General features: G+C 36.8%; 2 protein-coding genes across 3 annotated transcripts in view; one reads left to right on the top strand and one right to left on the bottom strand.

Moving 5' to 3' along the window:
- Nucleotides 1-25,298, bottom strand: part of UBE2W (ubiquitin conjugating enzyme E2 W) — a 66,733-nt gene that overhangs the window by 12,075 nt on the left and 29,360 nt on the right. The window contains exons 2-6 of one of the 2 annotated variants that reach the window (XM_043879335.1): nt 24,568-24,659; nt 18,132-18,234; nt 5,116-5,271; nt 1,540-1,615; nt 806-837 (exon numbers count right to left, since the gene is read on the bottom strand). In XM_043879335.1, the coding sequence (XP_043735270.1) occupies nt 821-837; nt 1,540-1,615; nt 5,116-5,271; nt 18,132-18,234; nt 24,568-24,659 (444 nt within the window). In that variant the 3' untranslated portion in view covers nt 806-820. Of the gene's footprint in view, nt 1-805; nt 838-1,539; nt 1,616-5,115; nt 5,272-18,131; nt 18,235-24,567; nt 24,660-25,298 lie in introns of those variants that run through there. The other variant, XM_043879336.1, reaches the window with a different exon arrangement.
- LOC122679071 (protein Spindly-like) lies at nt 14,355-16,674 on the top strand. Its single transcript, XM_043879334.1, is given in 3 exon segments — nt 14,355-14,806; nt 14,808-15,576; nt 15,578-16,674. Coding segments are annotated over 3 exon segments (1,800 nt in total). The 3' UTR covers nt 16,157-16,674.

A 25,298-nucleotide genomic window follows, 5' to 3' on the forward strand; every position in this document is an offset into this window, starting at 1 on the left:
GAAAGATCCCCTGGAGAAGGGAATGGCAACCCACTCCAGTGTTCTTGCCTGGAGAACTCCACATACAGAAGAGCCTGATGGGCTACAGTCTATGGAGTTGCAAGAGTCAGACTCGACCGAGCGACTACCACTGCTATACCACCAGCAAATAAGACAAGTTTTGTTAAACTCTTAATCCTCCTCCTTCAACACCACACTCATTTTATAAAACTGCCAATAAGTTTCAAAATATTAAAATTTAATTATTTTACTGTTTTGAACTTTTTTGCCCATGATTGTAATTATTCTTGAGTAGCGATTATAAATGGTCTTTATTATTACAAAGCTATGTTTTTCACAATTTTATTTTTTAACTTTACATTGACTGTGATTTGAGGTTTTTTCCCAAGCTTTTATATACGATTTACATTTTCACATATCTAAATGTTTAATCTGTGACTCCTTTTAAGTTCAGAAGTTCTTTCTTCCTTCCTCCAGAGCTGATACCCAACTTAAAAAAGATATTTGTCTACTGTATGTAGTTTTTAAAGTGCTTATTAATTCAATCCAAAGGAAATATTTTCTATATGAAAAGATAAATTTTTCTTTCCCAAAATGGTTTTTGGGAACTATTTTCTATATGAAAAGATAAAATCTTCTTTCCCCAAAATACCAATTTTCTAACAGGATTACTTACTTACTAAATAATTTTTCCCTTCTCATTGGTTTGTGATACATTTATTTATCACATATTCAAAACTTATATACAAAAAGGCCTAGAAAAGAGTAATTCTATTTTGATGTCTGTTCTTACCCTATTATGTTTTGGTGTTTGGTAGACTTATCCTCCTTCAATATCTTAATTAAAAAAAAACAAAACACCTTTATCATCTTTCTTCCAAACCTTAAAAGCACCCATTCTATCATTCTACTGAATTTCTATTGAACTACACATTAAACCAATAATTTGTAAAGAATATACATTTTTATATTTCAAAATAACTTTACGGTTTCTTTTTTTCTGTTTTTAATTTCAAACACCTCTTTGACGAAGCAGTTTAGAAAAGGTGCTAGCAGCCTTCAATTATTAAGCTACCATCACCCAACAAAAACAGAAATTAAAATATTAAAAACAATGTATTCATAAAGCTACAATCAGTAGAACCTCAGATTTTTTTAGGAATAACTATTAGATTAGGAAGAGCTTTCTTTAAGTTAATAGGCCATCTCTAACAATAAGACATTCCACCCGCCAACAAGAGCACCACAACTGAGTACACTGGCATTACAACTTCTATCTCCAGTAACAGGTTTCCAAATAGGCTAGTTCTAATTTGATTTATTATTATTAAGTACTTCTTTTTTATAATAAAATAGTAGGGCAGAATATTCAAGCAATTTTAGATTCTACTTGTATGATGGCCATGATTTTATGTGCTCCATTAAAAATCTGGTCTAACTTATCCACAACATCCATTACATAATTCCTTCTTTTTCCCAGATTTATAATCTTTCAAACATAAATACTGAAAAATTTTCATTCTAAATAAAACTGCTTACCATGATACCACCATTTTGTTTTCTTTGGATTCTTGTTACATGTTCGAACATAAAAAGAATTATCTGGTGGTCGTCTCTGAAATGAAAAAGTTTAAACAGATAAGTTAAAAAACAGGAAAACATAAGGAGATAGTTTTAATAAAACCTCTAGGCAAAATTATCATAGAATGTATAAGAAACAATATAAATGCTGATGTCACACTGAAAAAAAATATATTCCAGAAAATGTAGCCTCTAAAACACTGAAATTTTTTTTTTTTCCAAAACAGATATGCATATGTGATTTGGGTTAGCTTCCAGTGGAATTACTAGAGAATGACAATCAACCATAGTGGCAGCATAACCTAGGTTCTAAAGAATTCTAGTTTTATTTATCTTGTCTCCCTAGAAGTAATTTAATAATTATTTTTATGAGCTAATCAAAACAAAAGTCTACCTAACTAGCTTTGTCTGAGAAATTCTAGCAATTTATAAACAAAGGATTATTGCTTTCCTGTAAAAAAAGTATAGTTAAGGAGAACCCAAAGGATTCAGTTTCCAAAATGTATGTAAGAGGAAAAGAAGAGGGAGATACATTAGCATTTCTGCTATGCATATGTCCAGACCAGCACACTATTAGAAACATATGGCAGCTCTATAGGGGAGCTCCATCAGAAATAGTGATGCCAACAACAGTGAAGACAGGTTGTAAAATAATGTTCTTGAAAACTATTAGATGTTGAACAAACACAAGAAATATGTGCCTCTTTACAAAGATTTGGAAACATGTGAAATGTGCATTAAAGCCACTGAAGGCAGGTTAGTAGATATATGATAGGTCCAATTAAACAGCAATGCTGAACAGGACTACTGATGTAGCAGGAATCAAAACTGACAGTCTCACTTGACGCATCCAAAATCCATATACAAAACTAGGATAGCAATAACAGTAATTTAACAGAAAGAGTAGAGCATAAGACACTGAACAACTATTCCAAGATTATCCTGTTTATACAGTTAGAGAAAATTCCTGAAAAATTACCATGAAATTAGATGCCTACTTCAAAGAATAGATGGTCTGCTATTGTTTGTCCTGTAAAGTCATAACCTGTGCTCGTGTGGAATAAGCTGCTACTGCTGCTACAATTTTATAAACTCACTTATCACAACCCAATCCTCAAAAAACAAAAGACAGAGGAAAAATTCATTCTATTTGCTTTTATCAAGAATATAAGCAAATTAGTAAGTGACTAGGAGATATGTTTCTTAAAAAAATAAAGTAAGGATACAAAAAACTGGATTAGCTAAATTGTTTTAAGAATGGAATACAAGCTGGAAAGTTTGGACTATCTGTATCACAAGATCACTGAGACTAAAGTGTAGGTTACTGAAAGGCCCCTGGTCTCAATATCAGGAATGATCTTTAATCTGCGGACATAATGGATTTAAAAGCCTTCAGTCTAGGGAACCATTCTTGACTATGAAAAAGGAAATTGGAACAGAAGAATTATGACTAAAATATGCCTCTGGTAAAATTAAAATTTGTATTCTGAGAGTTGACTATTAAAGTGAAATTCATATATCCACGTCCACTACAGAATAAAACTCACCTGTTTAACAGAATAATTTTCAGTGAATTTTAAAAGACTTTTTAAAGTTTGTTTCACGCTAGACTCCTCTCAGTGCCAGAGCATGTTTCCTCTTCATCTTAGTAACCTGGTACTTAGCACAGTACAACAGCACATAGTAGGGCCCTAATAATGTTTGAATTTTATCATTTTTCACAAAACTAATACTGTCAGAATCTAACTTCCATATTATCATTTTGGTTGAATGAAGTAAAATTTATAGTTTATATTATATAATATAGTTTGTCAATAATTTAAATGGAATGATTAGTCTTACACTAACTATGCAAGAAACACTAAGAGACAACTAGAAAGTGAGGGGAAAGATGAGGGTTAGAAAAGGATGAAGGAGTTAAGAGAACAAAATCATTTTCTAGTTTTTAATAGTAAATCATTGCATTTAAATGTAAACAGATTTAATAATCATAAGGCACATGTAAGAACTATGCACAAACACCACTTGCATTAATCTTAACTTCTCTTCTAAATCCTATAGTTACTACCTCATCTTTCTACAGGCATTAAAATTAAGAGAAACCTTTGTAAACTGCTCTGCCCCACACCTAAATTTAAAATCTGTATGTGTGTTGGGGTTGGAGGCAGGGAGAGGAGAAAATATGGAAGCAATAAATGAATAAAGCTTGTTTCCAAGCCCTTGGGGTTAACAAAAGCTCAAGTGTAGCCTAAAATGCAGCCAAGGAAAGCCAACAACCAAGAGGAAATTCAAGTTAAAAGGTGATATTAACATTAGATAATATGTACCCTCTTTCATCTATTCTAAGATGTACATTTTTTTTCTTAATATTTTACCCATATGGGGATCGTCTTTTGACTAAGGGTATGTGATAGTTTAACTGCAAGAAGTTTCTTTCTTTCTCTTGTGGTACATAAAATACAACATTAAAGGCTCTCACATTAGAATTTATAAATATATATGCTATTTAACCCATTATTTCCCATTCTTATTTGAACAAATTTTTTTTTAAATAAACTGAACACCAGGAAACCTCCTATGGAACTTACACTCTAAGAAACTCACCTTGCAAACAAGTGGCTTAAGAGTGTTTCAAAATCTAGATAAGCTACCATTTAAAAATAAAGTACTCTCTTCAACATTCTCTAAATAGTAATTTAGTAAAAGGGACAGTTCAAATGGAAAAATAGCCCTGCTACAATAAATGAATAACCCTACAGCTCCCTGATCTCCAAGATAAATTCATTTCTCCTTTAAACACAATACAAAACAAAACCCTCCCCTCACCATGGAGAAGAGAAGCTTTAAAATGTAGAAATAAAAAACAAAACAAAAAATAAATAAATAAATAAAAATAAAATAAAATGTAGAAATACAAGAATATTGAGACACTAACCCTCAAGCAGGAATGACAAAGAGGGCTGGAAACAGAGAGGATTTAGACACTTTAAAAGGGTATTCTAAATTTAACTCACATGAATTTTCTTTCTGGTCTTTTCCCCCTTTCTCTATCAGACAGAATCTGTAGATTAGTAAAGGAGAATAAGAGGAAAAGTTCTGAAAATTCTATTAGTGATTTAGTCTGCCACGTTCAGTCTAGTCTTTATGATAGGAGAGCTCCGGTTCCTGGAAAATTCCCTAAAGGAGGCTGATAGGGTGGAAACCAGCAGAGAGGCGAAGGGAGCTAGGAGGATTGTTTCTGGGGCTTCCCACAGTGAAATCTAGAAACCATAATTTCTTATACACTTTTGCCCTGTGCATGCCTACAGAAATAAAACTTGGATTATTTAAGAACATCCGAAGGAATTTCCTATTTAAGAAATATAAAGTCTGATGTCTATTATCAAATTATTTTCCAATCTACTACTAAACATCCTCTATAACTTCATAGCAAAAAGCATCAAGTACTTTCTTCAAATAAATTTTATATTAAAATAGTTTCTCTACCTGAACTAAAAGAAGAGCTATTACCTGAATAGTTCTGAAAAGTCCTACCTTTTCTTTGCAGCTGGAAAGCATGCTAATAATGCTAAGACAAACTGACTGGACTGAGAGCGCTGGGGACCAGTCTTCTGTTAGAATGGATAAACAGATATGACCATTGCTATAAACATGAGGATGAACAGGAATATTTTCACCAGTAAACATGACCTAAGAAAGAACAAAATTCCATTAATTTTATCTGTATTACCAAAAAATAAAATATTATCCATATAAGTTAATATTTTAAAAACCAAATTGAAAACAAACAAAATCAATGCCAGGAACAAGATAAACAACTGCTTGTAGTTTATTTTTATCAATTCAATAAGTAATGGTTTTACTAATATGAATAACCATGTAGTAGGAAAAAAACCTTCTGATTATTTTATATTTCAGCTGTTTTTTACAAATTACTTTTAAATTTTCTAAATTACCAAGCATTTTTAGATGAGTGAAAGAAAACTATTATGTACAAGAATGGTTTTTCAAATTCTACTCATTGTTCTCCCCATACAGAAATCAAATACACTAAAATTCCAAATCCAAGTATTCAATTTTAGGACAATATGAATTACATGTGATAGGAACACTCCTCCTACTGACAACAATGCTATTATCTAAGGTGCCACATACATAAAAGGAAATGACTGCCATATATTCTACCTCATCTAAACTCAAACTTCCAGTATGATGAGCACAGATTCCCACTTATTAAGGAGTAAAGACCCATGTGCTTGGATGAGAAAGCAAAGGTTGAATGAGTCTCCCAATTACTTGCTCTTTTCCTCTGCTTTTTCTTTTACTCAGTTCTTCTACCAGTTTTCTCCTTTATCCATCTTGCCTCAGCACTGTTTTGAAAGATAATAAATCTATTATTTCCTTCCTTAGCCCTAATACATTCAGAATACCAATAGTGCTGCTTCTGAAACATATCTATCTAAGCATCTGAACAGGCAGGAGTAAATTCATATATTCCAAGGAATCTGTAAGCACAGGTCAAACTAGATCAAAGCAGAAGTCTCATATTTAACAATGCCTGGATATATGTTAGCTCATAATAAATCACTTTGATATAAAATTAACCATCAATCCTCTAAGTGAACTTTACACTGCAGTATGATGCACCATTTTTACTGTTGCAGCAATTCTTAGCAATCCTTCTTACTTTTTGATCAGCACCCTCACCCCGTTTAAAAGTTTCTGCCTGTGCCTCCTGTCATTTAGGATCTTGGTTTCCTGACCAGAGATGGAACTCAGGCCCTCTGCAGTGCAGACATGGAGTCCTAACCACTGAACTGCCAGGAAAAGTCCCCCATCTGGCTCTCAGGGGGGAAAAAAAAAATCACCTGGAGATCTGGCTAAAAGTACAAATTCAAGAGCCCCACTTTCACAGATTCTGATTCACTAGGTATGATGATATTTTTATAAGACTCAAGTGGTAAAGAACTTGCCTGCCAATGCAGAAAACATAAGAGACATGGGTTTGATCCCTGGGTTGGGAAGATCCCCTGGAGAAGGGAATGGCTACCCACTCCAGTATTCTTGCCTGGAGAATCCCATGGACACAGGAGCCCGGCAGGCTACAGTCCATGGGATTGCAAAGAGTTGGACACGACTGAAGTGTCTTAGCACATCAAATATAAACTAGTAGTTCCCAAACCAGACTTAACAGTAAGTATATCTCAGCCCCACAAACTGCCTCATACTTGAATACAGCAAAATCTTCATAAGGAAAAAACCCTACCTTAAGTGATGAAAAACTGATGAAATATATTGCTCTAGGTATATTCCGCCCCCCCACTTTTTTTTCCTTTATAGAGCAGAAGAGAGCCAGTGAAAAAAAGTGTGGCCACAATAAAGTATGCTGTATTTTAATACAGGATACATTATAGTAAATTACCATAAGTTAGGTTTTGCTTTTAAATATCTACCTACAAATCTGATTTTATTAGAATTTTACAAATACCTACATTTAACAAAGGACACTTTCATATGAGTAGGTGTCTTCTAATATTTCTACTGCTAACATATGGGACCCATTTCCTTGGCTGAAGCTAATGTAAGATTCCAACAACACAAGACAAGACTCTACCCATGGACATCACCAGACGGTCAATACCAAAATCAGACTCATTATATTCTTTGCAGACAAAGATGAAGAAGCTCTATACAGTCAGCAAAAACCAGACTGGGAGCTGACTGTGGCTCAGATCAGGAACTCCTTATTGCCAAATTCAGACTTAAATTGAAGGAAGTAGAGAAAAACCACTAGACCATTCCGGTATGACCTAAATCAAATCCCTTACGATTATACAGTGGAAGTAACAAATAGATTCAGGGGTTAGATCTGATAGAGTGCCTGAAGAACTATGGATGAGGTTCGTGACACTGTACAGGAGGCAGTGATCAAGATCATCCCCAAGAAAAAGCAATGCAAAAAGGCAAAATGGTTGTCTGAGGAGGGCTTACAAATAGCTGAGAAAAGAGAAGTGGAAGGCAAAGGAGAAAAGGAAAGATATACCCATGTGAATGCAGAGTTCCAAAGAATAGCAAGGAGAGATAAAAAAGCCTTCCTCAATGACCAATGCAAAGAAATAGAGGAAAACAATAGAATGGGAAAGACTAGAGATCTCTTCAAGAAAATCAGAGATACCAAGGGAATATTTCATACAAAGCTGAGCACAATAAAAGACAGAAATGGTATGGACCTAACAGAAGCAGAAGATATTAAGAAGAGCTGGCAAGAATACACAGTAGAACTATACAAAAAAGATCTTCATGACCCAGATAACCAGGATGGTGTGATCACTCACCTACAGCCAGACATCCTGGAATGAAAAGTCAAGTGCGCCTTAGGAAGCATCACCATGAACAAAGCTAGTGGAGGTGATGGAATTCCAGTTAAGCTATTTGAAATCTTAAAAGATGATGCTGTGAAAGTGCTGCACTCAATATGCCAGCAAATCTGGAAAACTCAGCAGTGGCCACAGGACCGGAAAGGTCAGTTTTCATTCCAATCCCAAAGAAAGGCAATGCCAAAGAATGTTCAAACTACTGCACAACTGCACTCATCCCACAAGCTAGCAAGTAATGCTCAAAATTTTCCAAGCCAGGCTTCAACAGTATGTGAACTGTGAACTTCCAGATGTTCAAGCTGGATTTAGAAAGGCAGAGGAACCAGAGATCAAACTGCCAACATCTGCTAGATCATCAAAAAAGCAAGAGAGTTGCAGAAAAACATCTATTTCTGCTTTATTGACTATGCCAAAGCCTTTGACCATGTGGATCACAACAAACTGTGGAGAATTCTGAAAGAGATGGGAATACCAGACCATCTGACCTGCCTCCGGAGGAATCTGTATGCAGGTCAGGAAGCAACAGTTAGAACTAGACACGGAACAACAAACTGGTTCCAAATTGGGAAAGGAGTTAGGTCAAGGCTATATACTGTCACCCTGCTTATTTAACTTATATGCAGAGTACATCATGCGAAATGCCAGGCTGGATGAAGCACAAGCTGCAATCAAGATTGCCAGAAGAAATATCAATAACCTCAGACACGCAGATGATACCACCCTTTTGGCAGAAAGTGAAGAAGCACTAAAGAGCCTCACAGAAGAGAGTAAAAAAGCTGGCTTAGAATTCAACATTCAGAAAACTAAGATCATGGCATCTGGTTCCATCACTTCATGGCAAACAGATGGGGAAACAATGGAAACAGTGACAGACTTCATTTTTTTGGGCTCCAAAATCACTGCAGATGGTGAGTGCAGCCATGAAATTAAAAGACGCTTGCTCCTTGCAAGGAAAGTTATGACCAACCTAGACAGCATATTAAAAAGCAGAGACATTACTTTGCCAATAAAGGTCTGTCTAGTCAAGGATATGGTTTTTCCAGTAGTCATGTATGGATGTGAGAGCTGGACTATAAACAAAGCTGAGCACTGAAGAATTGATGCTTTTGAACTGTGGTGTTGGAGAAGACTCACGAGAGTCCCTTGGACTGCAAGGAGATCCAACCAGCCCATCCTAAAGGAGATTAGTCCTGGGTGTTCATTGGAAGGACTGATGTTGAAGCTGGAATGCCAATACTCTGGCCACATGATGCAAAGAACTGACTCACTGGAAAAGACCCTGATGCTGGGAAAGATTGAAGGCGTGAGGAGAAGGGGATGAGAGAGGATGAAACGGTTGGATCACTGACGTGACGGACATGAATTTGAGTAGGCTCCAGGGGTTGGTGATGGACAGGGAGGCCTGGAGTGCTGTAGTCCATGGGGTTGCAAAGAGTCTGACATGACTGAGTGACTGAACTGAACTGAATATAAGATAGGAAGAGGAATTTTTTCTCAAAGGAATGACTTTATACACTGCATTTTTTTTGTCCTTTAAATTCTGGACATCCACTCTCCATTTTCATGAAGCTGCTGCTGCTAAGTCGCTTCAGTTGTGTCTGACCCTGTGTGACCCCAATAGACGGCAGCCCACCAGGCTCCTCTGTCCCTGGGATTCTCCAGGCAAGAACACTGGAGTGGGTTGCCATTTCCTTCTCCAATGCATGAAAGTGAAAAGTGAAAGTGAAGTCGCTCAGTAGTGTCCGACTGTTAGTGACCCCATGGACTGCAGCCTACCAGGCTCCTCCGTCCATGGGAGTTTCCAGGCAAGAGTACTGGAGTGGGTTGCCATTGCCTTCTCCGATTTCCATGGAGAGCTAAAGTAAACCTGATAACTAAAAGGAAAAGTCTTTTTTTTTTTTTTTTTTAATATTTATTTATTTTATTTATTTATTTGGCTGTTCCCAGCCTTAGCTGCAGCATGTGGGATCAAGTTCCCTGACCAGGGATTGAACCCTGGCCCCCTGCATTGGGAGCACAGAGTCTTAGCCTCTAGACCACCAGGGAAGTCCCAAGGAAAAGTCTTAAAACAAGAGATATCAAGTTACTTGTCCTGCCCAATTGCAGAAGACCCCCTGAGAGACTTGGGCACAGCTGTGTTTGAAGGACCATTTACATCAATTACACCTATCAGTAACAATGTGCTCAATGGCTCAGTCATGTCTGACTCTTTATAATCCTATGGACTGTACCCCACCAAGCTCCTCTGTTCATGGGATTGTCCTGGCAAAATACTGGGGTGGGTTGCCATTTTCTCCTCCAGGGGATCTTCTTGGCCCAGGGATCAAACCCAAGTCTCCTGAGCAGACGGAAATAAATTAGATCTCAACAATGCTTAAAAAAAGGGGGGTGGGGTGGGGTGTATTTTACACCTGCTGCATTAGGACAAATGCAGCCAATCTAAAACTTTCCAACAACCCACAACATGTGAAGTGATTCGTTGCACATGGTACAGGTAACCCCTAGGAGTTTGTCGAAACATGGAAAGGCTGAGTTTCCATGCCAAAGAATTCCTGAAATATAAGAAAAAACTTTTTTCAACAGTTTATTCATGTAAAAGTCTGGTAAGCTGTCTGCACAGACAATTTTGATGTAAGCTTTGCTATTCTGGTTCTCTGCACGTCACACAAGTGTAAACACTGCTGAATTTCTTCAAGGCCACACTCTTAACTGTCCTTGTTTATTTAATATGCAGTACAAGCCAGAGGAATTAATGGACATTTCAAGCTTTTTTAATGCAGCTACATAGGTTCTAAAAACTTAAAGAGTCTTTAAACTTTTCAGAGCTCAAAACCTATTTTGGGGGGGCTGGGGGGGGAGTCGCAAATAGCTGATAAACTATCTAACACAGATGTGACAAGAAAACTGAATACAATGAATTTGAAACCAAAGGAGAAAAAGAGTTTTGCAAACCTATTTTTTAAACAATTTATTCAAAGTAGTCATTCAGATTAAACAGCAACCAGAGTGCACATATTGCCCATTATGCAAATCAAATTGAGTAAAATGGAATTACAGACTTTCAAGAACAAGCTATTTAATGGAAAAAAATTTAGAAAAGGATCTTAGATCTAATGCATGTGAACCACATCTGAAATTTTGAGTCTGCATAAGAAGCAGCCCTCAAATGTCTCTAAATTTCCAAATACCCCACTATCAGTGTGGTTCAAATTCGAGAGCAGATGAGAGCTGAGAAAGAACTATGCTTTTGGAGGTAAGAATGCATTTCCCACATACAACCTAAAATTTTAAGCAAGTCAACCTCAGGGTAACCTTTGGGTACTAAATGTAGTATTTGTTCATAAAACTACTAAGATCTAAACTGAATGCTACCAACAGTGATAATATAAAGGGTGGATATTAGCTAACTGTTTCTAATATGAAATTCATGTTACTTATCATACCTGAGGACTTTAAACATTAAGCTCAATACTCACTGACCTCACAGTACTGAGATCTTACCACAATGCAGGCATACTAATGTATTCAGACTAATGCTCTACAAGTGATTAGAAAGTCAGACACTGAATATGGTATGTGAAGATAGGTCAAAATACAATATACATAGAATGAGCTATACAAAACAGGCTATAATTATAAAAGCCAGTCTACAATAAGGACACCAAGGTTTCTATAGGGACAATAAGAGGGAATGTTTTCTCCAATTAAAATTGCAAGTAGATGAGAATACTTAAAGGGCAACTACAAAAACTGAACATACAAGTAGACAGTTTCATAAACTAATCTAATTATGAATAATATATATGACATAGTCAGTCTAGCATAAATGATAAATATCTGACAAAAGTGGTTGGGGACAAGAATTTTAGAATAGTTTTCAATTCAATTCTCCTCTTTTCAGTCATCTAATATGTATCAGTGGAATGAATATTAATAGTTTTCACAAAGCAGCGAGAATCAGACCACAAACAAAAGGATGAAGACATTATTTGCCAAAATGTTTCTAAAGTTTTATAATCAAGGCAAGTATATTTTTTAGCACCTTTAAAATAAGTTCAAAATATGGCCACCTTCAAAACCTCCATGGTTACCCTTCTGGTCCAAATCACCATCACCTCTCACCTGGGTCACTGCCATTATTTATCTGGCCTCCCTAAACGCTTGTGCTTCCACATCTCATCAAATAAAATCTTCAGTGAATGGGGAATTTTGCAACCACTTGTCCAGAGCAATGAACCTCAGGAAAGTTTTGCTATCAGAAAAATCTTCAAATCTATATGTACATTAAGCTTTGAGTACCGGACCCTTTATAATTATTTTATAACCATATAGATAATATGATTAAAATAACTTTAAAATAATTTAAAAGTATTACTGGACTTCCAGTGCTCTGTCATTTTCTCAATCATGGGTATCAGAACATATAACTTCTATCACATGGGAGGGACCATAAAATTAACTGATGTTAATAGGGGATCTTTGTATTTCAAAAGACTGGAACAACTGCCCTAGGGTTTCCACATCATTCTACATGTAGTCTTTAATTTCCAGAAATAACATTACTTAATAAATTTGTTGTTGCTGATTAGTTCCTAAGTCGTGTCCAACTGTTTTGCCACCCCATGGAGTGTAGCCCACCAGGCTCTTCTGTCCGTGGGATTTCCCAGGCAAGAATGCTGGAGTAGGTTGCCATTTCCATTCCCAAGAGATATTCCCAACCCAGGGATAGAACCTGCGTCTCCTACATTTAGCAGGTAGATTCTTTACCACAGAGCCACTTAATGAATAAGCAGGTATTTTCCACGTTGGTATTAATACCTAATCAGCAGAATGGGAGAAGAGTAACTTAGGTTTGATTCCTGATTGTTCTAATAACTAGCTTCTAAACCATAAACAAGACAATTCACTTCTACAGGCTTCAATTCCCTCACATTAAATGAGGATAAATCTATTTCTTCTATTTCATTGAGCTGTTTCAAGATAAAATCAGAATGAAAGTTACATTAATAAAGTATGATGCAAATACTAGTATACAATAGAAGGCATGGAGGTTAATGTGTCGCTGAAATGCTTCAGTTCAGACTTGACCATAAAGAGACTTGACTGCTAAGCTTGACTCCACAGGAAGTAAGAACCATCACAGGATTTACTGAGAAGGGTGAGGATGGTGGTGGTGGATGTACGTGGGAAAACCAATGAGGTAATGGCACCTTCAAAGAAATCCAACAGCAATGTGAAAGGATGTCTAGGAGTGGGAAGAATTAAAGGCTACTCTGTAACAGTCCAAATGAAAACTAAAAACTTGGACCACACAGCACTGATGATAACTTAAGCAAAGTGATCAGACTGCCTTACATCTGTGAAAGGACCTGAAAAACCACACTTAAGAATGAAGGAAAGGAAAGAAATTTAACACAAGAAGATGGGTGAACAGAAACCGAAAGAGAGAATTCTCTTATTTAGTTATTAGAAAAAAACTGAGTTTATTAGCTACGTTAAATTTGGGATGTCTGGAGGTGTTCAAGTAGAGCTGCCCAACAAGGGCATGAAATTAAACCTCAGAAGTAAGAGTGTGTACACAGAGTTGGAAATCTGGGAGTTAGCGGCTTAAGATGGTTAAAGACACTGAAGAGCGAGAAGAATAAAGAAGCTAGAGGACACCAAAATCAGACCAGTAAGCAGGAGTGAAACCAGGGAAGAGGATAACAGGAATACAAGCTAAGATGATAGGATTTATGACAAAGGCTTTCACAAAAATATTAAAGATGAAATTCAAATGATGCTTAAGTTTGCCGTTTGATTTAATTAAGAACGGAGTTTTAGAGAATACCTTAGACCTAGTTAGAGAAATTTTTTTAAAAATATTTGTGAGTTTCCACAGTTAACCTTCTCCAGTATTCCCTAAGGCAAAGTTTCCAATTCCATGATTCGTATTCTTCCTTCACAGGCCTTCAAGGGACTTAGCTGAAGTGAGGTAAAGGAACAGGCTGAGAACAAGTGGACGCCTCACTGCCTTCAAGCAAAGACGGTTAAGATGATGCTGATGAGCCGAAGGCAACAACAGAAAGTGAAGATCATTTTCTGAAGAGAAGCAATACATTTGGTTTCTGATTACAGTTGATGTGTGGTTATTATCGAAACCCAGAGGTCAAGACAAGACACACTTCTTCACTTTTTTTTTAGAAAAAGATAAAAATCAGCCCCCAACATCTTACTTTTCTGCTCACATAGAAACTTCAGAACTCATGGAATCAATTTCCATTTAATACTATGCCTTGGCGGCGAGTGAGTGGGCCGGTGATTGTGCGCTGCCGCCGTGGAGTTAACGTTGGGAATCTGAGCGCGGAGCGGTGCAGCAGCAGGGGAAGGGGTGAGGAGAGAGACAGGAAGAAAATCATGGAGGCAGATGTAATAGCAGATCTTCAACGTAAACTCAAAGAGACTGAACAAGAGCGGCTGAAAGCGGCACAGTATGGTTTACAGCTAGTGGAGAGCCAGAATGAACTGCAGAATCAACTGGATAAATGCCGTAATGAAATGACGGCCCTGGCTGAGAGCTACGAACAAGAAAAATACACTCTTCAGAGAGAAGTTGAGCTCAAGAGTCGAATGTTAGAAAGTTTGAGCTCTGAATGTGAAGCTATTAAACAACAACAGAAAATGCATCTGGAGAAATTAGAAGAAACACTGAGCAGAAGCCACGGGCAGGAAGTGAATGAACTAAAAAAAAAGTTAGAAACACTGAAAGCTGAGTTAGATGAAGCTCGGCTAAGTGAAAAGCAGCTGAAGCACAAAGTGGATCATCAGCAGGAACTCCTTTCTAGTAAATCAAAGGAAATGCAAATAATGTGTACATGAAAGTATGTCTTCAGAGATGCTGACTCTTCAAATTGAGCTGACTGAAATGGAAAATGTGAAGACCACCCTCCAAGAAGAAGTGAATGAACTGCAGTACAGACAAGAACAACTCGAACTTCTTAATGCTAATTTAATGCGCCAGGCAGACCGGCTTAAAGGAGAAAAAGAAGAGCGAGAGAAAGAAGCGGTTTCTTACTATAATGCCTTAGAGAAAGCTCGTGTAGAGAAACAGGACCTTCAGGTGCAGCTAGACCAGGCCCTCCAGCAAGCCTTGGACCCTAACAGTAAAGGCAGCTCTTTGTTTGCAGAGGTGGAGGATCGAAGGACAGCAATGGAACGTCAGCTTATCAGCATGAAAGTCAAGTATCAGTCACTAAAGAAGCAAAATGCATTTAATAGAGAATGGATGCAAAGAATGAAGTTACAGATCACTACATTGCTACAAATGAAAGGGTCTCAAGCTGAATTTGAACAGCAGGAACGGTTGCTTGCCATGTTGGAGCAGAAGAATGGTGAAATTAAACATCTCTTAGGTGAAATTAGGAATCTGGAGAAATTTAAGAGTTTATATGAAAGTATGGAATCTAAGCCTTCAGCCAACTCTGTTCCTCTGGAAGATGTCACCTATTACACAGATTTACTTCAAATAAAGCTTGACAACTTAAACAAAGAAAATGAAAACACTAAAGGTGAATTGTCCATCCAGCGAATGAAAGCATTACTTGAGAGCCAGCGGGCTCTGGATATTGAGCGGAAACTTTTTTTTAAATGAAAGGTGCCTCCAGCTTTCCCAAAGTGAAAATATGAAACTGAGAGCTAAATTAGATGAGCTGAAACTGAAGTATGAACCTGAAGAGAAAATTGAAGTGCCTGTACTCAAAAAGAGACGTGAGGTCCTGCCTGTGGATATAACCACCCCTAATGCTATATGTACCACCAGTGCTGTTGGGGAAGAAGTTTATAGATTATCACCACAGAAAGAGGAGGCACAATCCTATTCTAGTGGTTTGGAAGATAACAACTTGCAGCTAGAAAAGACAGTTTCTGTAAGCACATCAGGAGTCATTCTCTCTCCTTACAAAAATCTGCCCATGGATATTCAGCCAAGAAAGGAAAAGAAGTGTGTGAAACTTACAGGAGTTCCCGCTGACTCAGAAGCCTTAAGTGAAAGAAGTGGAAACACCCCTAACTCTCCCAGGTTAGCTGCTGAATCAAGGCTTCAAACAGAAGTTAAACAAGAAACTGCAAGCAAATTGGAAAAAGCAGCTTGTAAGAAATCACACCCTATTGTATATGTATCCTCCAAGTCAACTCCAGAGACCCAGTGCCCTCAGCAGTAAAGACTTTTCCTTTATGAGAATAAGGTACCACTTGCCCCAAAGATTGCTCTGGAGCTTAAATGTTGTCTTTATCTGAGGATACCTTCTTGCAGCCTATTTTCCTTCTACTCATTGTGCCAGGAACTGGTATTTTCATGCTTTGAGCAAACATTCAAAATGTGATTGTGATTCTAACCAGGAGAGTTCCTTAAGTGATGAACTGTGAATCACAGTGAATAGACTATTAACTGAAGGAAAGTGTTATTATAAATCTGTTGGTTGCATTGTATATAGATTATTAAAGTACCTTCAGAGCCATATATACTTGAAAAGAGAACACATTATTATATTTTCCTATGTACATTTTTATGAACGTAGTTTTTCACTATTTTGTGAAAATAGAAAACTTTGTTTAAAAATATATTGTAACTAGATTTTGTCAGTGTTTAAAGCATGTATGTTCATCTTTGTATTCATCTACATGATTTTTGTTTCGATTACATGAAAAATACAATTTTGAAATTTAAAATAAAGTTGCTATAATTAAAAAAAAAAAAATACTATGCCTTGAAACAATTATCTTTTTAACTACAGCACAATATAAAAGTTGACTTCCATCTATACTCCCACATGGCTAAGAGAAGATTAAGCTGTTTGTGTCACTACTTAAAGTAGTGACATTTTCTTTTCTTGGGCTCCAAAATCACTGCGGATGGTGATAGCAGCCACAAAATTAAAAGACGCTTACTCCTTGGAAGAAAAGTTATGACAAACTTAGACAGCATGTTAAAAAGCAGAGACATCACTTTGCCGTCAAAAGTCCATTTAGTCAAAGCTACCGTCTTTCCAGTAGTCATGTACAGATGTGAAAGTTGGACCATAAAGAAGGCTGAGCACCGAAGAACTGATGCTTTCAAACTGTGCTGCCAGAGAAGACTCTTTAGAGGCCCTGGACAGCAAGGAAATCAACCCTGAATATTCATTGGAAGGACTGATGGTGAAGCTGAAGCTCCAGTACATTGGCCACCTAATGCGAAAAGCCAACTCACTGGAAAAGACCCTGATGCTGCGAAAGATTGAGGGCAGGAGGAGAAGGGGGTGAGGAGAGATAAGATAGTTTGATGGCATCACTGACTCAATGGACATGAGCTTGAGCAAACTCCGGGAGATAGGGAAGGACAGGGAAGCCTGGCGTGGTGCAATTCATGAGGTTGCAAAAAGTAGGACAAGACCTAGCAACTGAATAACAACTTAAAAGTACCAATGAAATAAGAATTTCCTCAAAAATAGCATATTTTAGCACCTAACACATTGAATTTCATGATCTACAACACCTGATCACATAGCAGTGCTACACAGTTAGGCACTGCCCTATCATTTAGCTACTAGTAACTCATTATCCATTTTACCAACCTAGAAATCTGGAATTCTCCTTTTCTCTAACCTCCAAGGATTAATCATTTACCACAGTTAAACAGCTCTCAAAAATTTTTATCTACCACCACTACCCTTTGTCCATGTTTTCAGACATTAACTAAACTGATAGTGCTTCACACTAAAATGATCTAGAAACTTAAGACTATTCTCATGGCAATGAGAAATCAAAGAAGTACTCCTTTCAAAACAGCACTTGCCTCTTAATGATGTCATTCTATCAATACCATCATCTTATCTAGAAAGACATGGCTCCAACTATTCCAAAATGCTAAGTTCTCCCACAACCTGTGGGCCTAGGGGTTAGATTTCCATGCCCTTTGGTCTACTTAACATGAATGGATCAGAAATAGTCTTAAGTTTTTAGAAGTACAAAAGCAGCAAAGCCCTAATCTCAATAAAGTAAATTGTTCATATGACCTTGATTATATTACAAATAAGATAAATAAACAAATCTACTTAATTGCAATGATTATAAGTTTTTACTTAGTCAAAAATCACAAATTTAGCATTTGTCTATAATCTAAAAATACAATAAAATTTTAAAAAGCAAAACAGTTACCTGAGGAGAGTCAAAAGGATATCGACTACTAAATTTAAATAGAAGTTGAAATTTTTCCCCTTCATATAAGGTACCTGGTGCACCTTCCATGTCTACAATCCACCTAGAATAGGAAAAAAAAAAAAAAGAAATTTAAACCTCAGTTATAAAGGACTGGGGTGAAGAGGAAAAAGAACACCAGATATGCATCTATGCCAGGCAATGGGACAGGAGTCACCCATGTATAACAACACACCTCATCCTCCCAACGATGACAGGAGTAGGTAGTAACACTCCTGGCCCTATTCCTTTCTCTGACACTCCTGGGTTAAATAAGTAGACCAAGGTCAGACAGCTAAAAAGGACAGAGCCAAGTTTTAACTCCAGGTTTAACTCCAAGTTTTAGGTCCAGAAAAAAACAAAATAAAACTCAACTTAGGTGTACTGACACCAAAGTCTACACTCTTCTTACTGTTTATGGTAACTTATTTTTTCAGACCATCTCTACAATTATGGAAAACATTTTATAGATAAAATCAAGCTAATCAACTGCTTTCCTGGTATCAATTATTTTAGAAGCTATTAATATGAGAGAAGTTGATAGCAGCAATGACTACAGCAGCTGTCAGACCAATTTTCTCATGAGTATTCCAGAGACAGCTAACCAGGAAAAAGGAAACTAAGCTGACATCAGTCCACTTACTCTGATGGCTTCTCAAGGCTCTAAAAGGCCTTTCCTTTGTCTCTCATTATGTTTCAATCGTTTAATAAACCCAGAATAGATTTCCATGCCATCTATATAAGCTTACTTTGTTTTCACATATAATAATCATGAATATAAATCTGTTTATAATAATATACAGCACACTATCTCCAATTATTTTAAAAAAGAGGAACACAGTTTATTACAACATAGATGACAGGGCAGATTTTAGAAGTAAAAATCCAAGTCCCTAATTACAGCCATGCCATTTGTAATTACTGTATACCTGGTCAATTCCTTAAATTGTATACTTTTCAGGTATAAAAATTTATTATATTAAATACAGGGAAACAAAAGGAAGGTTGAGGTTACAGTGCTGGGCTACTATTGAGCACCTCACATATTATGGACTTAGGAGTATATAAAATAGTAAGTGTGCCTACTGTCTGAAAGTAACCAGATTGGAACCCATCAGTTCAGTTCAGTTCAGTTGCTCAGTCGTGTCGGACTCTTTACGACCCCACGAATCGCAGCACACCAGGCCTCCCTGTCCATCACCAACTCCCAGAGTTTACTCAAACCCATGTCCATTGAGTCGGTGATGCCATCCAACCATCTCATCCTCTGTCATCCCCTTCTCCTCCTGCCCCCAATCCGTCCCAGCATTAGGGTCTTTCCCAATGAGTCAACTCTTAACATGAGGTGGCCAAAGTATTGGAGTTTCCAGCTTCAACATCAGTCCTTGCAATGAACACCCAGGACTGATCTCCTTTAGGATGGACTGGTTAGATCTCCATGCAGTCCAAGGGACTCTCAAGAGTCTTCTACAACACCACAGTTCAAAAGCATCAATTTTTCGGCGCTCAGCTTTCTTCACAGTCCAACTCTCACATCCATACATGACCACTGGAAAAACCACAGCCTTGACCAGACGGACCTTTGTTGGCAAAATGTCTCTGCTTTTTAATATGCTGTCTAGGTTGGTCATAACTTTCCTTCCAAGGAGTAAGCATCTTTTGATTTCATGGCTGCAATCACCATCTGCAGTGATTTTGGAGCCCAAAAAAATAAAAGTCTGACACTGTTTCCACTGTCTCCCCATCTATTTTCCATGAAGTGATGGGACAAGATGCCATGATCTTAGTTTTCTGAATGTTAAGCTTTAAGCCGACTTTTTCACTCTCCTCTTTCACTTTCATCAAGAGGCTTTTCAGTTCCTCTTCACTTTCTGCCAAAAGGGTGGTGTCATCTGCATATTTGAGGTTATTGATATTTCTCCCGGCAATCTTGATTTCAGTTTGTGCTTCTTCCAGCCCAGCGTTTCTCATGATGTACTCTGCATGTAAGTTAAACAAGCAGGGTGACAATATACAGCCTTGACGTACTCCTTTTCCTATCTGGAACCAGTCTGTTGTTCCATGTCCAGTTCTAACTGTTGCTTCCTGACCTGCATACAGGTTTCTCAAGAGGCAGGTCAGGTGGTCTGGTATTCCCATCTCTTTCAGAATTTTCCACAGTTTATTGTGATCCACAAAGTCGAATGCTTTGGTGTAGTCAATAAAGCAGAAATAGATGTTTTTCTAGAACTCTCTTGCTTTTTCGATGATCCCTTAAATGCATGGCTATTCATTCTCAGAAGGCATGCTGAATACTTTGCATGATAAGAAAAGATATGACCACAGACTCAAGAGGCAATACTTTACAGCAAAATTAAACAGTCCCTTAGTTAGCTGTGTGGCCCTGAGTACGCTCTTCTGTTTTAAGTACTTAAATTCTAAAATAGTTATTTTAAAAAATTGTTAAAAGTTAATAAAAAAGTCACCTTAAAATTTTGTTAGAAAGATAAATGATACTGCACATGCAAAAAACTTAGTATATTCCTAACACCAGAACCAGTACACAGTAAATAAAATGCAATGCAAAAACTGCATTAAAAAGACAAAAACAAAAAACCTACTCTCTTTAATAAAAATCAGGTCATTCCTCCTAATCAAACTAACAAGCTTTTGCACAGCAAACAAAACCATCAACAAAATGAGAAGACAACCTATGGACTGGGAGAAAACATTTGCAAACAATGAGACTGACGGGGGCTTAACTTCTCCCCACAAAAAAGCAATCAAAAGATAGGCAGAAGACCTAAATAAGTACTTCTCCAAGGAAGACAAACAGATGAAAAGGAACATGAAAAGATGCTCCAAATCGCCAATTATTAGAAAAAAGGAAATCAAAATTATAATGAGGTGTCACCTCATACAAGTCAGAAGGGCCATCATCAAAAACTTTACAAGTAAGAAATGTTGGAGAGGGTGTGGAGAAAAGGGAATTCTCTTAAACTATTTGTGGGAATGTAAATCGGTGCAGCCACTAAAGAAATAGTATGAAGTTTAGTTTCCTTAAAAAAACTAAAAAAAGAACTACCATATGATTCAGCAATCTCGCTCCTGGGCAAGTAGCTGGAAAAGATTAAAACTCTAACTCAAAAAAGATAAATGCATCCCAATGTTCATAGCAGCACTATTTACAACATCCAAAATATGGAAGTAACCTCAAAGTCCATCGACAGACAAATGAATAAAGATGATGTGGTATACATACCTCCTAACTGTTGGTGGGAATGTAATTTGGTAAAGCCAGTTTGGAAAACAGTATGGAGGTTCTGCAGAAACTAAAAACAGGATTACTATAGGATCCAGCAATCCCACTCTGGACAAAACTATCATTCAAAAAGATATATGAACCAGTATGTTCACAGCAGCACTGTTCACAACAGCCAAAACACAGAAACAACCTGAATGTCCATCAGCAGCTGAATGGATAAAGATGTGGTCCACATATACAACGGAATACTACTCAGGCATAAATAAAAACAAGACAGTGCCATCTGCAGTAACTTGGATACAACTAGAGATTATCATGGGCTTCCCAAGTGGCTCAGATGGTAAAGAATCAGGTTCCAATGCAGGAGACCCAGGTTCGATACCAGGGTTGGGACAATCCCCTGGAGAAGGGAATGGCAACCCACTCCAGTATTCTTGCCTGGAGAACTCCATGGACAGAGAAGCCTGACAGACCACAGTTCATGGAATCGCACAGAGTCAGATGAGTGACTGAGTGACTAACACTTTCAGTTTCATACTAAGTGAGGTAAGTCAGAAAAAGAAAGACGGATACCATATGGTATCACTTATATATGGAATCTAAAATATGGCACAAATGAACTTATCTATGAAACAGAAACAGACTCACAGACAAAGAGAACAGATGTGGTGGGGGGTGGGGAGAGACGGACTGGGAATCTGGGGTTGGCAGATGCAAACTATTACATTCAGAATGGATAAGCAACAGGGTCCTAAAGTATAGTACAGGGAACTATACTCAATATCTGTGATAAATCATAACAGAAAAGAATACAAAAAAAGAATATATATATGTGTATCACTGATTCACTGTGTTATACAGCGAGATTGGCACAATACTGTATACCAACTATACTTCAACCAAAAAAAAAATCATAAAAAAATAAAGATGTGGTACATGTATACAATTGAATATTATTCAGCCAAAAAAAAAAGAATGAAATATTGCCATTTGTAGCAATATGGATGGACCTAAAGACCTAAAGATTATCATACTAAGAGAAGTCAGACAGAAAAAAAACAAATATATGAAGGAAAAATTAGCTTTGCTGGATATATTAAGATAGAATATATACCAATACAGCCTCTCTCAAGGGGTTTTCAAAGGCAATTATGACTATATAAAATTTTTGCCTTACATGATGACTGTGGACTGTTAATTCAAGGGGTGCCACTTCACTGAGCTACACTGAGAGACCACAATAGTTCCAAGTCGATCTTTCAGTATCTGTTCCTTCCTTAGGAGAGCATAGAGGTCAAAGGATAGCATATTAAGTCAAAGAACATGATTCTCATTATTTTTAAGGTCTTTTTTTTTTTTTAAAGGTCTTAATACATGCTACCAAACTGTCTTCCATAAAGCATAATGGGCTTACTTTATCTTCCTTACCCATATCCCCCATTCCATATGATCCCACTTAAACAAATTTTTTTTTCTTTTTGGCCATGTTGCACAGCTTATGGAATCTTAAGTTCCCAGCCCAGGGACTGAAACTGTGCCCCAGCAGTTGAGAGTTGTCAAGTCCTCATTACCAGACTGCCAAGGAATTCCTTGTGTAGTTTTTTCAGACTAGGTTAGAAGTTATATCAAAACTTTGCTCTTTCGCCTATCTCTGATTCCCCTAATATCTATCTTTTGTTTCAGCTTCTGCCCTGCCCTGATTAAAGAAACTAAAGAACTCAACAGAAAAAAGTATATTATTTTAAAATTAGTGTTTATTTCCTGTTAATTACATGCATCTCTTTTAGCTAGATTAATATTTGGTTTGTAATTCATTTCATTAAAAAAATCCTTTCTTAATATTCCTGTTCTTAAAGTTTGACTCCTGTCTTAATTACTGACTCAAATGTCATGGTCAAAGGTAACCAAAAATTGTTTCTTCTGAAAGTAAGTATGTCCCTGTTGTGTGAGTTTTGGTCTCTGGTCTCTGTATCACTAAATATTTGAATTCTTCAATTTGTTCTACAAGTCAGTTTATAGGAAATTTTTATCTTGTTGGCTTATACCCCTTTTACATTTTGGGGTTTTTTTCTTTCTTAAGGAAAATTACTTAAAAATCTCCCATTTTACTACATTTACCTTTTTCCAATGGAACTGTTAAATCAAAGGAGTGTTAAGGACACACCAAATAGTCAGTTGTGAAATCTTAGGATGATACTCTCAAAAACATTTCAAACTAATTCAATGCTCATTAAGAGAGGGAATGCTCGCTTTTTTAAAAATGCTCATTTTAAAGGAACCCGTATCTCTCTACTACTCTTGGCACATATCTAGGAAGAAACTTCTGCTCCACTCCCAAGGAAGGAGCTGAATCAGAGGACACTTCTGTGTCCTTCTACCCTTCACCTTTTCATCCTCATGCAAGTCTCTAATCTATCAAATGAAAATGCTGAGGCTGTGACATTCAGTTAGCTAACACCGCTATAAAGAAAGCAACCATGTTGTATGTTCAGGGGACAAGGACAGAGGTGCGCCTCTTGACTGTTTATTCACTTCAGTTCAGTTCAGTGGCTCAGTCGTGTCAGACTCTTTGGGACCCCATGAATCATAGCACGCCAGGCCTCCCTGTCCATCACCAACTCGTGGAATCCACCCAAACCCATGTCCATTGAGTGGGTGATGCCATCCAACCATCTCATCCTCTGTCTTCCCCTTCTCCTCTTGCCCTCAATCTTTCCCAGCATCAGGGTCTTTTCAAATGAGTCAGCTCTTTGCATCAGGTGGCCAAAGTTCACTTCAGAGCCTCAAATGTTTTTGAAAAATCTGATAAATAACCTCATACCAAACTACTCTATCACAGGTGAAGAATACTCCCTAACAAAGTCAGGCCAAAGTTTTTAACATGCTACCTCATCAGCAGGAACTTTTATAAAACAAAACTGTGTATTTAAATGCACAGAATAAGATATGTTTACTGTATTTACTTCTCAGTGGGAGAGAATCAGATGAAATATAAAAATAATTCTGACATACAGAATATAATTCTGTATTTTTAAAATATATTCATACTTACATTGATTGAGTATATATTCATACTTACATATATATACTTATATACATACTTACATTGATAACAAAAGAAAAATAAGTTACTTTAAAACTTAAAATACTTACTGTGTAATTGAATTTTGAACACTCTTTTCATTTAAAGTCATTCCAGGAGGTGGGTCATTTTGCAAAGCCAACAGTTCTTTCTGTAGTCGTTTCTTAAAAAAAAAAAAAAGTATCATTTGTACTTTTTTTTCTTACAACATAATATCCTTGTAGTCATACAGTCTGAAATCCCTGATTAAATTTCCTCCAAATGCTTGTGCCTTTTCCTTTATAAACCCCTTACATCTATATATTTTACATGCCTGACTCTCTAATTTTTTATTGCTTTCCTATAATTCACAATTTTTAAATTATTTCTAAATATATTTGTAACCATTGATACTATAAGATAGTTACCAAGTTATAAGGTTATAAATGCTTAAAAGTTTTAGCAGGGCTTCCTTTGATGGTTTTCAATGATAAAAATCATAGTTTTCCATAACTCTTAAAGAATGCATCATTTCAGACAAATAGGTTTTCCAGAAGAACTATAGAAAACGTCTTTTGAAAAAGTTTAAAATAATTTAAATTTACAGCTATTTGTTTTCTTAAAATAGTATCATCCACATATGATTTAATCTTTCAACACCAGGATATAATATATCAGAGCCTGAGATTACATAAAGTTATTTATTCACACACTAGATGCCCTGAAATGGCTATGTATTTGCATTCTTTTTTGTATAGCTTTTACTGTTCAATTCTTCCCTTATTATGATCATTCGACATTCTTTTTCAGGACACAACAAAGC

Source organism: Cervus elaphus, chromosome 21, assembly GCF_910594005.1.
Source record: "Cervus elaphus chromosome 21, mCerEla1.1, whole genome shotgun sequence".
Taxonomy (NCBI): Eukaryota; Metazoa; Chordata; class Mammalia; order Artiodactyla; family Cervidae; genus Cervus; species Cervus elaphus.